General features: G+C 49.5%; 1 protein-coding gene across 4 annotated transcripts in view; it reads left to right on the top strand.

Moving 5' to 3' along the window:
- Positions 1 to 13,501, top strand: part of LOC146866435 (poly [ADP-ribose] polymerase tankyrase-1) — a 555,840-nt gene that overhangs the window by 464,733 nt on the left and 77,606 nt on the right. For all 4 annotated transcript variants that reach the window (XM_085636500.1, XM_085636501.1, XM_085636499.1 and 1 more), the window contains one exon: positions 2,856 to 2,976. In XM_085636500.1, the coding sequence (XP_085492626.1) occupies positions 2,856 to 2,976 (121 nt within the window). The remainder of the gene's footprint in view (positions 1 to 2,855; positions 2,977 to 13,501) is intronic.

Below are 13,501 nucleotides of genomic sequence, written 5' to 3'. Positions count from 1 at the left end.
GGGGTTTTCCATCAACGTGCTGAAGTCGCATCTGAGTCCCTCCCAGAAGCTCCTTTTCATCGGAGCGGTTCTGGACTCGGCGCAAATCCGGGTCTATCCTCCGGAACAGCGGGTTTGGGATATTCAGGCTCTGATTCCGATCTTTCAGCCTTTATCCCCGGGTTTCGGTTAGGTTGGTGCTGCGGCTACTGGGTCTGATGGCCTCCTGCAGGTACATTACGCCAGTTGGCGGATGCGGGCTCTGCAGTGGGACCTGAAGTTTCAATGGGCCCAGCATCGGGGCAACCTGTCCGACCATGTCTTGATCTCAGAGGGCACTGCAAGACAGTTGCAGTGGTGGTTCACGGACCGCGATTGGGTCAGTGGCAGATCCCTATCCCTCTCCCTACCCCAACCGGAGCACGTAGTGGTGACGGATGCGTCCCTCCTGGGATGGAGGGGCCACATGGGAGAGGCGGAGATCAGAGGCCTCTGGTCTCCGGCGGAGTCCCGGCTCCATATCAACCTATTGGAGCTGCGGGCGATCCGACTTGCACTGAAGGCATTCCTTCCCTCTGTTCGGGGAAGTGTAGTGCAGGTGTTCATGGACAACACCACTGCCAAGTGGTATTGCAACAAACAGGGCGGGGTGAGGTCGTGGACCCTTTGTCAGGAGGGTCTGCGCCTCTGGACATGGCTGGAACATCAGGGCATCACCCTGGTGGTTCAACACCTGGCGGGCTCTCTGAACGCCAGGGCAGACGAACTCAGCCGCCGGTGCATGATGGATCACGAATGGCGTCTGAACTCAGACTTGGCACAAGGACTCTTTCGGCAGTGGGGAGAGCCTTGGTTGAATCTATTCGCCACCGAAGAGAATGCGCAATGTCATCAGTTCTGCGCATTGGAATTTCCAAGGCGGCACTCGCTCGGAGACGCTTTTCGTCGCGAGTGGAGTTGCGGTCTGTTGTACGCCTTTCCGCCTATACCACTTCTGCCCAGAGTGCTGAAAAAAATCGGGCGCGACCGAGTCCAAGTCATCCTTGTGGCTCCGGATTGGACACGAAGATACTGGTATCCCGAGCTACTCAGTCTGTCCATCGATCCCCCAATTCGACTGCTTCTTCAGGAGGACCTTCTGTCGCAGCAGCAGGGGACGGTCCTCCACCCGAACCTGTCCAGCCTCCACCTCCATGCGTGGAGATTGAGCGGCGACAGTTGATGCCATTTGACTTACCTCCTGAAGTCTGTAATGTCATTCTGGCAGCCAGGCATCCCTCCACTAAAACGGTATACGCCTGTAGGTGGAACAAATTTGTGGCATGGTGCACAGCAGAGGCTGTGGATCTCCTTTCCACCCCTCATTCTGAGGTTCTCCTTTTCTTTTTTCCCTGGCCCAGCAGGGCTCTGCTCTGGGCACCCTCAAGGGATATCTTTCAGCTATTTCTGCTTTCTTACGGCTTCCTGATCAGCCTTCTCTTTTCAAATCCCCTGTTGTTGCTCGATTCTTTAAAGGCATTACTCATATGTTCCCTCCTGTCCCTTTCGTAATGCCTCAGTGAGATTTGAACCTAGTGTTAACCTATCTGATGTGCGCTCCCTTTGAACCACTTCATAATTGTCCTCTTCGTCTTCTGACTATTAAGACTGCCTTCCTGGTTGCCATCACCTCTGCTAGACGGGTGAGTGAGCTCCAGGCTCTGTCTTCTAAGCCTCCTTTCCTTTCTGTCCATCCGGACAAGGTTGTGCTCAGGACTCGTCCTTCCTTCCTCCCTAAGGTGGTAACTGCTTTTCACATCGGCCAGTCTGTTACACTGCCCACCTTCTTTCCGCCTCCCTCAAAAGAGGAAGAGAGGCTCCACCGTCTGGACCCAAAACGAGCACTGTCCTTCTATCTGGACCGCACGAAACAGTTCCGGGTGGACGACCAACTCTTTGTTGGCTACGTGGGCGCTAAGAAGGGGTGGGCAGTGCACAAGCGAACCATCTCTCGGTGGGTCATTTTGTGCATTAAGAACAGTTATTCCTTGGCTAAGAAGGATCCTCCTGTGGGGCTGAGAGCCCATTCCACCCGGGCCACAGCGGCTACTACTGCCCTGGGACGGAGAGTCCCTCTTCAGGACATTTGTCAGGCAGCAACGTGGGCCAAGCATTACTGCCTGGACAGCCAAGTCCGGAGAGACGGCTTCTTTGGCTGTTCCGTTCTCCAGGACTTCCTGGTGTGATCTTGGTTCGCAGACCCACCACCGGGGTTGGTATTGCTGGGGTATCCATTCTAAGGTAAGGAATCTAACTAACGTGTTTCTTTCAGATGAACAAGTTACTTACCTTTGGTAACGATTTATCTGTATGAAACATTAGTTAGTTCGATTCCTTACCGCCCCACTCATCCTCCCCGTTCTGCGAACTGATATCTAGGGTTAAGGACATCGCTTTCAGGGCCCTAGATTTATGGTACCAGTGTCGGTCTCTTGCATGGCTCTGCGTTCCTGGCGCGGAAAGCTATGTACAAGAACTGACGTCAGCGCGCGAGGACGGCATCTAAGTACCCCGACGACGTCATCCCGGCGATCACGACGCCGACGACGGACGCGGAGCCGCAGACGACGCCTAGCGACGCGCGACGCGCAAGGGTATTGCTTATGAAAATCTTTCCGGATCCAGCCTGACGCCTGAGGAAATTCTAAGGTAAGGAATCTAACTAACTAATGTTTCTTACAGATATATCGTTACCGAAGGTAAGCAACTTGTTCGTAGTGTAGCCATACTTGACTTCCTTAAACAATTGGGGTGATATAATAGGAGGACGCATACTACTGTCTGGCAAAGAAAACCTATTAAAATCCGCATTTTCAGTTGTTATGTTTTCATTTCAGATAACGTTGGATGTGTTGGCCGACATGGGCCATGAAGAGTTAAAAGAAATAGGCGTTAATGCTTATGGGCACCGTCACAAGTTGATCAAAGGCGTGGAGAGGCTTCTAGGAGGACAGCAAGGTAAGGCTGAAAGTTAGCTGTTCAAAACTGCCCAATTTTTTTTTATAAGAATGTCTTCAAAATGAGATGCAATGTAAAACAAGCATTGGCAAAGACAATGCATCTCGCATTTGGGATCTATTGGCTCGTAGCCATTCTGTGCAGCATCCATCAGACACTAGTGCAGCGGCCACAAGATTTTGTAGGCGCACACACTATGCATGCTTGAAAAAAATACGATGCAAGCGTTTTATTTTATTTTTTCTAATTTACCAAGTTGTATCACTATTAAAAAATAAATACCACATAAGATTTGTTTCCCCTTAAGGACTAAATGAGTGCACAACACAGAGGGCTTGGGTGGGGGAGAAGTAGTGGGCGAAAAAGCTAAATCTGCGAAGGAGTTTCTGAAGTTTAATGCAACATACAGTAAACACAGAGTGCAGCAGAGGAGAGAAGCACACCAGGGAGACAGCTGTAAACACACTCACTCCCATGGAGTACTTCACCCTATAGAAAAAAGTAGTGTTTGAAAAGCAAGCGGTGGAAGGACACAAATAATGCATCCATGCTCTAGAGGAGGGACAAACATGGAGATGAAGGAAAGCCCACACAAGTAGCGAATGAAAAGCAAGCAACTGAGTGACAGTAAAACCAACCAGTGGTAAGCAATGGGAGCACCCTTAGTCCCACTTTAAGCTGACACTAGGTCTTTTCACCAAAAGACAGCTTGTGCTCTCTGGTAGGCGAGACCTAAAAATAAGGTATTTGTACTGCACAATCCTCATTTTAGGTATTCACGAAGCTGAAATGATCTTAATATGAAATAGCATAGTGAAAAACTGATGTAAAGTTTATTTCGAGTTTAAAAAAAATGAAGATGAACAAATCAGTAAAACGCATTTCTTATTGAGACCTTTAACCTCCGATTCCTCACCTTAGAATATTCCCCAGGCTTTGGACTGCTTCTGAAAATGTTGAATCAGTACCCCTGCTCGCTGGGAGGTGGCTCCTGTGACTCTGCGTTAATGTAGTCTGCGCCTTATGCGACGTGCGCAAGCCTATATGCCCGCCACCCATGTGCATTAACATCAGATCCTCTCTTTCCGCACCATTTGATGCGGATTCAGAGCGACTCCTTGTTATTTTTCCACATTTTCTCAAACTTTTCAAGGCATTTTCTTTTTTTTTTTTTTTTCCAGTGTGTGAGAAAATGCCATCTTTCTTGCATGGTATGCCCCCACTTTTTGCCGAATTGCTGATGTACTTTGACTGAGTGTGCTCTGGGCTCCTGCCAATCAGGTGCCATGGGGCTGTGTTCCTTCCCTAAAACTGCATTGAAGCCTAAACCCAATTGGCATCTCTGGCCACATGTCAGCCCCTGGTAAATGGTACCATGGGTACCAGGGCACTGTGACAAGAGAAAGTCACTAGGGGCTGCAGCACTTATTGTGCCACCCTTAGAGGCCCTCTACCCTGACACACACACATTGCCTTTGCAGGCTGAGTGTCTTGGTGCAGAACAAAACAGAGAGTCGACATGGCACACATCCCTGTGTGCCATGCCCACAAACATACTGCCCTGGCATACCTCAGTCACCCCTCTAGCTGGGTGCACTATGCCAGTGGTGAGGGTACAGTTGCATGAGCCCGGTACCCCTACTGTGCCCAGGTCCATTCCTGGGCACTGTAAGTGCAGTGCTGCCATTAAGAGAATATGGTGCTGGGAGGTCGTCAACACGAACTCCACAGCACCATGATGGCAACACTGAAGACTGAGAAGTTTGGTATCAAACGTCTCAGCACATTAAACCCACTCTGATGCCAGTGTGGGATTTATTGTAAGATGCACGAAAGAGGGCAACTTAGAGTTGCCCCCTGAACCTAACCCACAATCCACGTAGCCTGAGAGGCTGCCTAGGCTGCCGCCCAACAGACATGTTGCTGGACCCCTGGGTAGAGAGCCAGCCGCTCTCCTGGGCCTGCAACAATACACGTCCTGGGCGAGATGCTAGGTCTCCTCTCCCAGGATGGGCAGGGGGAAGCTTCAAAGGCATGCCTCACAAAACACAGACCCAGTCCTGGATTGACTTCGTAGACTACTCATTAAAGACACTGGATGGTTGTCGTGGAGAAGTGTGGCTCAATGATTAGAGCGGCAGACCCTGATGCAGACGTCTAGCCCGGGACCAGGGTTCAATTCCCCGCCTCGGCGGGTCTTGGGCTCAAAAATTCCACGGACCTGATAATTCTCGCCTCGGTGCCTATTCCAATCATGGAGTCCCACTCTGCAACTCTGGGCAATAGCTTGCTTAATCTCCACAACGGCCCCCACAACGCTAAGGATGCCTGGCCTCAACCTTGGGGGTGCCCAGGAGTGGACGCCTCACAGGGAAAGCCAGGATGGGTTCCACAGCGGTATTCGTACAAGCGCCTTGAGACCCTTGCGGGTGAGTAGTGCGCTATACAAGTATCAAATTTACAATTTACAATTTGGTTAGCTGGACATAATGTGCATGATTTTACTGGACTTTACAATTTGTTTATGAAGGAACATATACTAAGTAATTGCACAAATGAAAAGTTGCATCAGGATTTGGTAGACCTAGGTCTAATTTCTCCCCAAGAATTGGGAAAGAAGGCAGACCACTGGGTCAAGACTAGGGTGACAAGGACAACCACTGGGGGTGACCAGAAGAAGGTGGTTACAAACCCTCCCCAGGGGAAAGGTGGTGAGAATCCCCAAGATAAAAAAGTCTGAGTCTTCCAAAGGGTCCCAAAACCTGTTCAGGGGGGTGGGTCCCAAACTACTCCCTATGTGCCTCAACCTTATAGGGGGAAGAACTTTGATCCCACAAAGGCCTGGTGTAACAACTGTAAAAAGTTGGGACACTTAACTGTAGGTAAATCTTGCCCCCACAACAAGGCCCCTAATGCAACCAGTACAGTTACACCTGAGGTGGCAAGTCTACAGATGGGATAAACATTGTGCCCAGAACAAATCAGGATGCACACTGAAGCAGTTCTAGTTTCAGAAGGGGAAGCTGAGTTTGCCACTGTAGCTGTGTGGCCACCCAACTTAAATAAGTATTTACAATACCCCTGGGTTAATGGAACTAGGATAGAAGCTCTGAGGGATACAGGTGCCAGTGTCACTATGGTGAGAGACACACTGGTTTCCCCTGAGCAATACTTGATTGGGAACACTTACCAATGCTGACAGTGTTACCACTAATCATCCAATGGCTATGGTGACATTAGGCTGGGGGGGGGGGGGGGGGGGGGGTTACTGGCCTGAAACAGGTAGTGGTCTCTCAAAAGTTACCAGCTGCATGTCTGCTGGGAAATGACCTGGGCTGAGGTTGAGCTAAAGATCCATGCAGCCATGCTGGGTATCCCTGAATTGGTGTGTGTGCAAACTAGAGCACAGAGCAAGAGGAAGGGTGAAAAGGTAGGTTTGGAGCCTCAAAGTATGGCCCAACCAACCAAGAGAAAAGGTAAGAAGACTGGGGGACCAGCTTCTGTACAGCAAACCACTCAGGACCCCTCTCCACAGGGAGAGGACTTGGACACCCCAGAGGGAACTGAGCCTATGGAGCTTGACCCTTACCAGGTTGGACTCTTGGACCCAGGGGGACCCTCTAGGTACGAGCTGTGCCAGGGTCAGCAAGACTGTCCCACTCTTGAAAGCCTGAGGCAGCAAGCTGTTTCAGAAGCAAAGGGAGATGTCAGTGGTACCCACAGAGTCTATTGGGAAGAGGGATTACTGTACACTGAGGCAAGAAACCCCACTCCTGGAGCCACCAGGAGGGTGGTAGTGCCACAGACGTACAGGGAGTTCCTCCTAACTTTGGCTCATGACATCCCCCTAGCTGGACATCTGGGGCAATCCAAAACTTGGGAAAGGCTAGTGAGTCACTTTTACTGGCCCCAGATGCACCAAAAGGTGAAGGAGTTTGTCAGCTCCTGTGTTACCTGTCAGGCCAGTGGCAAGACAGGTGGGCACCCAAAGGCCCCCCTCATACAACTGCCTGTGGTGGGGGTACCCTTTGAAAGGGTAGGTGTGGACATTGTGGGTCCACTTGAACCTCCCACAGCCTCAGGGGACAAATTAATTCTGGTAGTAGTGGATCATGCTACTAGGTACCCTGAAGCAATTCCACTTAGGACTACTACAGCTCCTGCAGTAGCCAAGGCCCTCCTGGGTGTCTTCACCAGGGTAGGGTTTCCTAAGGAGGTGGTTTCAGACAGAGGTTCCAACTTCATGTCTGCTTACCTGAAACACATGTGGAAGGAGTGTGGAGTGCAGTACAAGTTTACTACACCATACCATCCACAAACCAATGGCCTTGTTAAAAGGTTCAACAAGACATTGAAAGGCATGATCATGGGACTCCCTGAAAAACTCAAAAGGAGATGGGATGTCCTGTTGCCATGCCTGCTTTTCGCTTACAGAGAAGTGCCACAGAAGGGAGTAGGGTTTTCCCCCTTTGAACTTCTGTTTGGTCATCCTGTGAGGGGACCACTCTGTCTTGTGAAAGAGGGTTGGGAGAGGCCTCTCCAAGAACCCAAGCAAGACATTGTGGACTATGTGCTTGGCCTAAGGTCCAGAATGGCTGAGTACATGGAAAAGGCATCCAAGAATCTTGAGGCCAGCCAGGAGCTTCAGAAGCACTGTTATGACCAGAAAGCTGCACTGGTTGAATTTCAACCTGGGCAACAGGTGTGGGTTTTGGAGCCAGTGGCACCAAGTGCACTCCAAGATAGATGAAGTGGCCCTTACCCTATCCTAGGGAAAAATAGTGAGGCCGCTTACTTAGTTGACCTGGGTACTAGCAGGACACCCAAAAGGGTTATCCATGTGAACCGCCTTAAGCTCTACAAGGACAGGGCTGACATCACCATGCTGATGATGACTGATGAGGAACAGGAAGCAGAGAGTGAACATCTCCCTGATCTCCTCTCCTACAGCCCAAAAGATGGGTCAGTAGATGGAGTTGTCTTTTCAGACACCCTCTCTGCCCAATAGCATGCTGACTGCAAGCAAGTCTTACAGAAGTATGCTAGCCTCTTTTCCCTGACCTCTGGTCTAACAAACTGGTGTACCCATGATGTGGAATCCAACCACAAGGAATAGGTGAAACAAGATAAATGGTCTTGGGTGGGATGTGTTTCCTACAATGGTGGGAAGCACATTGTGTTCTTTAAATACCCCACACACACCAAAAGGGCCCTTGGTGTCATGCTTCATCATAGGGGTCTTCGCACCCCTCTATGGAGCGCGGCGTGCTACTAACCAACGGGTACGCGGGAGCACTTGATGTAACCACTGTGTAGTGTGTGAGGGTTTGAGTGGTAGGGTCAGGAGTGGATAGTGAGTGAATGTTAAAAAATACCTGGCAAGTGAGGACTAGAAGGATTTTTAATAAACCTCCCTGCTGGTATTGTTAAAAACAGGAGGTGGAAGTTTAATGTATTAATGTACAAAGCCTCCTGCGTGTGTCTGTGTCAACATGTTTCGAAGCGTGATACTTCTTCTTCAGGACGGGTACACAGATCCCAACCCTACTCACAAAAGAAAGGATAATACCGTCAAAAAAATTGGGATACTCTGTGCTGATTAATGTATAATGTGCCTATTATGGTCAATTTATATGGCAACAAGGTAATACCTTTATGTCCACCTGGAAAGAAGCACAAAAGTATAAAAGGTACATTAGCTGGATAGGATTTATTCCAGACGTGAAGATCGTGACCTGTAAAGGTAATACATACAGTTTCCATAAAACCCAAAAACTAAATAGTGTTGGTGCAGTTTCCTGTAAAAAATCGGACGAAGACTAGACACACAAAACATGTAACATAAAGCACACACACTATGTAGGACTGTTCCTATGATTTGTTATTTGTAAATAAAATGGAGAGAATATATGAGACAGATGGCATACTTGCTATCTAGAAGTATGAGGCCTCATGAGCCTGTGCTAATTAGCACTCTGTGAGGAGAAGAATTGCATTTAGCAAATTGCTCGACACTCACTTGGTATGAGCAGTGGTGGTCTCGTAGAAGCGGCTGTGCCGTACTTACATATATGGGGATAATACCTCACTCGATCAACCCCTCCGCGGCACCGTGGTTTGTGAGGAACCGGGAAAAGTCAATATTTATACTCTCCTTAAGTGACCAAAAAAGATTTACCGCCACTGGTAATAGGTACGTGTGTGGCGGCAAGTCCACAGAATGCAGCCCTGAATGGAGAAATCGATCGAGTCCAAAACGGAAGGGGATGTCGCATAGCGGTATGACTAGGCTGCTAACTGTTTATTTTACTGTGGTTCCGGTGAGAGCGGAAGACAGCGCATGGTGGTAGGACTAGACCGCTAACCGACTGGTAAACTGCGCGTGCGCCAAACTGTGCACGGAGTGAAGCGGCAGGGTGATGCCCTGTGCACTACGTTTGCAATTAAAGTGGAGAGGCTGAAAAAGACATCACAAGTTTGGGGGCAAGCCAAATTGTGAAAACAAACAGGATCTCTTGATATGGTGTCCCAGAATATAGTAGACAGGGAATAATTATGCACAAATACATCGATCTAAAGCCCCTTACTATACAGGGTTAATTGTGAACAAAAGGCTATTTAAGAAAGGGCGATGTGTTGCAAAAGGAATGATTAAGAGCAAACTATCCATCTAATGCCCTTATTCAACACGATGGTTGTGCAAAGGGATGCTCATATATATAATTATTAGGCAACACTCCGGGTAGTTACAAAAAGTTAATAATAAAACTATCTCTCTTGATGTTTGCAGTGAGTATATTAGGTGAATCGTCACAGATGCCAGATGGATGGTATACCGCAGGGGATAAACAGTCACTCAGTGAGTTGTCAAAGAAGGTGCTCAGAGAAAAATGGTGATATTTAGATCAAGAGAACTGGCTCCAAGGAATATTCAACACGAACTCCACAGCACCATGATGGCAACACTGAAGACTGAGAAGTTTGGTATCAAACTTCTCAGAACATTAAAACCACCCTGATGCCAGTGTGGGATTTAATGTAAGATGCACGACAGAGGGCAACTTAGAGTTGGCCCCTGAACCTAACCCACAATCCACATCCTGCCTGAAAGGCTGCCTAGGCTGCCGCCCAGCAGACACGTTAGGCCTGCAACAATGCACGTCCTGGGCGAGGTGCTAGGTCTCCTCCCCCAGGATGAGCAGGGGGAAGCTTCAAAGACATGCCGCCTTTGTGAGCCTCCCCAGACCACTTGCTGTACTCAGCAACTGGTCCCCACCGGTTCTAGCCCCCACTCTGGCGGGAAGACTGGCGGGAAACCCCAAGTGAGGAAAGGGGGTGTGCCAGCCTCTGCCAACCCCACCCCTCAGGTGGGGGAGGCGAGGTGAAGCACATCTCCAGGCTCTCGCCATCTTGAAGATGGGCAGCCCGGCCCAATCAGGACTAGGCTCCTGCCCCCCTCCCACTGGAGAGTGGCAGGATAGGGGGTGTACCCACCCCAGGGAAGGGACCCATTGGTCGCGGCCCTTTACCTACCTGTAACGCCCCTAAATTTAGTATTTAGGGGCACCCTGAACCTTCCTTCCTCAGTTTCCGAATCCGAAACAAGCAAGAAGAACAAGAAGAAAAAAGACCTGCCGTGCAGCTGCTAACAAGAGCAAGACACCAACTGACTTGGCCCCATCCCTACAGGCCTGTCGACCCTCGAACCTGCTCCTGCTAAAACCCGGCGTCTCCAGCGGACAGCAACCTCGAAAACCCTGGAGGACCTACCTGCCTTGCTCATCTAAAAGACTGGGTCTCCCACGAGCAGTGGTTCTGCTCAAAACAAGCAACAACCCCTGGTGCCAGCCAGGAACCGCAAATCCAGCACACTCTGCACCTGCCGAGCCCGGCCTGTGCCTGAGTGAACAAAGACCCCGAGGACGTCCCCCCGACGACTGTGACCAAGAATCCAGCACCCAAGGACCCTTCTCGACGCGCCTGACGACGCCTGCAGCCTCAGAACCAAGGACCCCTCCAACCGCGACCATCAGAGGTTAAGATTTCCCGACGCGAAAAGACACCGCTGCACCCGGCCCCCTGCTCCTGGGTGCCTACCTAACCTACAGCTTCCCAACTTACCTCTCGAAGTGGTGGTCGCACCTGAAGACTCTCCGTCCCCGAGCTTGCAGCCTTTGTTCGTCTTGCAGCTTCTCCATTGAAATACATTGAGCGCCCGACGGCCCAAAAGCACCCTGCACCCAGCCGCCCGAGTGCCCCTGGAAGTGCAACATCTATCCTATCTTACTTCCCCACTTGCCCTGTGTAAGTGACCAGGAGCCCAGCTCCCACAGCCGCGTGGCCTGCCTGCTTGCAGCCACCAACCAAAGGCCCCCTGCCCGCCATAGACTAACATTGGGCCTAACTCGCTCTGCACCCGGCTGCCCCAGTGCCGCTGAGGGTGTAACAACTGTACCTACCTGACCCTGGGAGACCCCGGAGTCTATGCCCAGAACCTTAACTCTGCCAGTCAAGTACTTACCTGAAAGCCGATAACCTACATTTTCTCCGTAGGGTAACATTGACTGGTTTCGCTTGGAAATTCTTCTAAGTGTCAAGTTTTGGAACTTTAAAATATTCACTAAAAATCACCCAATCAACGAAAATGAAACTACTCACCTGTTATCAGGAGAGATCCCAGTGCTGGATCTTGGTGCCCAGCACTGACCCTGAAAAGTAATTACAACTGTACTTACCGATAACTTGATTTTCCTCCGTAGGATAACATTGCCTGGTTTTTGCCAGAAATTCTGCCAAGTGTCGATTTTTGAAACATACAAATATTCCTTAAAAATCGCCTGTGTAACAAAAACGATTTCTTTCAACTGTTTACAGGAAATGCACCAGGGTTGAATCCAGGATCCAACCCCGAGTAAGAAAATCATAGGCTAAGTAATTGAAATTGCATTTACTTAAAAATCCCCATTGAGCTCAGTGTTAAAATTGTGTTTGAATTGTGTTGCCTATTGCAACAACTGTAACTATTGCATTTAAAAGTCTATTGCTATTTGAAAGTATTCAACTAGAGCATCTTATTCTGAGAAAGTATTTTGATACCTATTGTTGGTTCTAAATTAAAACAACTATATATTTTTATATGCAAAACAATTGGCCTAGATTTCAGTTCTTGAGTGTCTGAGACCATCCGCTGACTGAGTGTGTACAACAAATGCTTTACACTGTCCTCTGATACTGCCTTACTGCTCGACCAAGCTACCACTTTAGAGAGTAAGATTATATCTAACGTTAGCCTCTGCCAAACCTCTGGGGACTGTGAACTCTGTGCACACTGAATCTTACTTTTGTGCAGTATATACAGAGCCACTTTCTTACACTGTGTGTATGGGAATGTTCCCCATAAAACAGGGTTTAAGCCTTGTGGAGAATGTCTTTTATGGCAGATGGTTGTTTCTGAACCCCACGTGGTCTTCCTGTGGTGCCTGGTGTCATCCCACGACTCCTCAGCCTGCAGCGACTTGGCTCAGATATACCCCACAGCCATCTGGGAGCAGGAGGTGAAGTTGTTTGTTGCCTGCCACTGAATGATCCCATGTTGGTCAAAGTCACTGGGTAGATCCCGATCCCATGTGGAGAGGTGTGGTGCAGCGGCCAGGGAAGTGGAGAGGTGTGGTGCAGCGGCCAGAGCAGCTGACTTGGGAGCACAGGGCTCACGGTTCGATCCCGCACTCCGGCAGCAGCTCAGCTCAGCATCATGTGACTCTGGGCAATAGCTCACTTAATTTCCACATCGGCCCCCAGCGCCTTGATGACCCGTAAGGGTGAGTAGTTCGCGCTTTACAAATACGGATTTACATTTACATGCCCAAAGCTATTTCTACTACAGATCGTCCTCGAAGTCCAAGTCTTCAGGTAAGTCCAAAAATAAGTAGTAGTCCAAGCGGGACTTGACTCGGTTGCACCTCTCTAAGTCCCAATAGAAACCACAAGAGTGTTATCGAGTCTCTAGGACCCACTCCCGAATTTATTCCACAGAGCATGTTCCTACATTTCCTGGGCCTCTGACGACTCCACAGCAGATCATGGAGGTCCTTGAGGCAATGTATTGCTTATTCACAAAGCTGGCTTCCCCTGGTGCTGCTTTGTGTCACATGGAGCTGAGAGGCCACTCAACTGGGCTTCTACCGGCAGAACCTTGCTCGGCACCAGTTGGGCCTTCTGCTTCCACGCCTGGATCAGAACTGACTTTGGTACAGGAATCCGCTTCCAGAGCTGCTCTTTACCCCGAACCGTGGTCTACTGATGCGGACTTCACAGACGTTGTCGGGCAACCCATAGTGATGCCTCTGATTCTACCAAATGGAAGGAAACCGTTTTTTCATGGCTCATTTTGCACTGACTGACAACGGATGTAATGTAGCAATAGACAAAATTATCCAACCATACAAGGATGGCAATTAGGATTCGGACTTTCAGGATGCTAGTGGCCTAGAGATGTTTCCAGGCACTGTCTTCTTTTCTCCTCCAG

This window comes from Triturus cristatus, chromosome 2_1 (assembly GCF_964204655.1).
Source record: "Triturus cristatus chromosome 2_1, aTriCri1.1, whole genome shotgun sequence".
Lineage (NCBI taxonomy): Eukaryota > Metazoa > Chordata > Amphibia > Caudata > Salamandridae > Triturus > Triturus cristatus.
The sequence above is the reverse complement of the archived record's forward strand: the minus strand, read 5'-3'. Positions and strand labels throughout refer to the sequence as shown.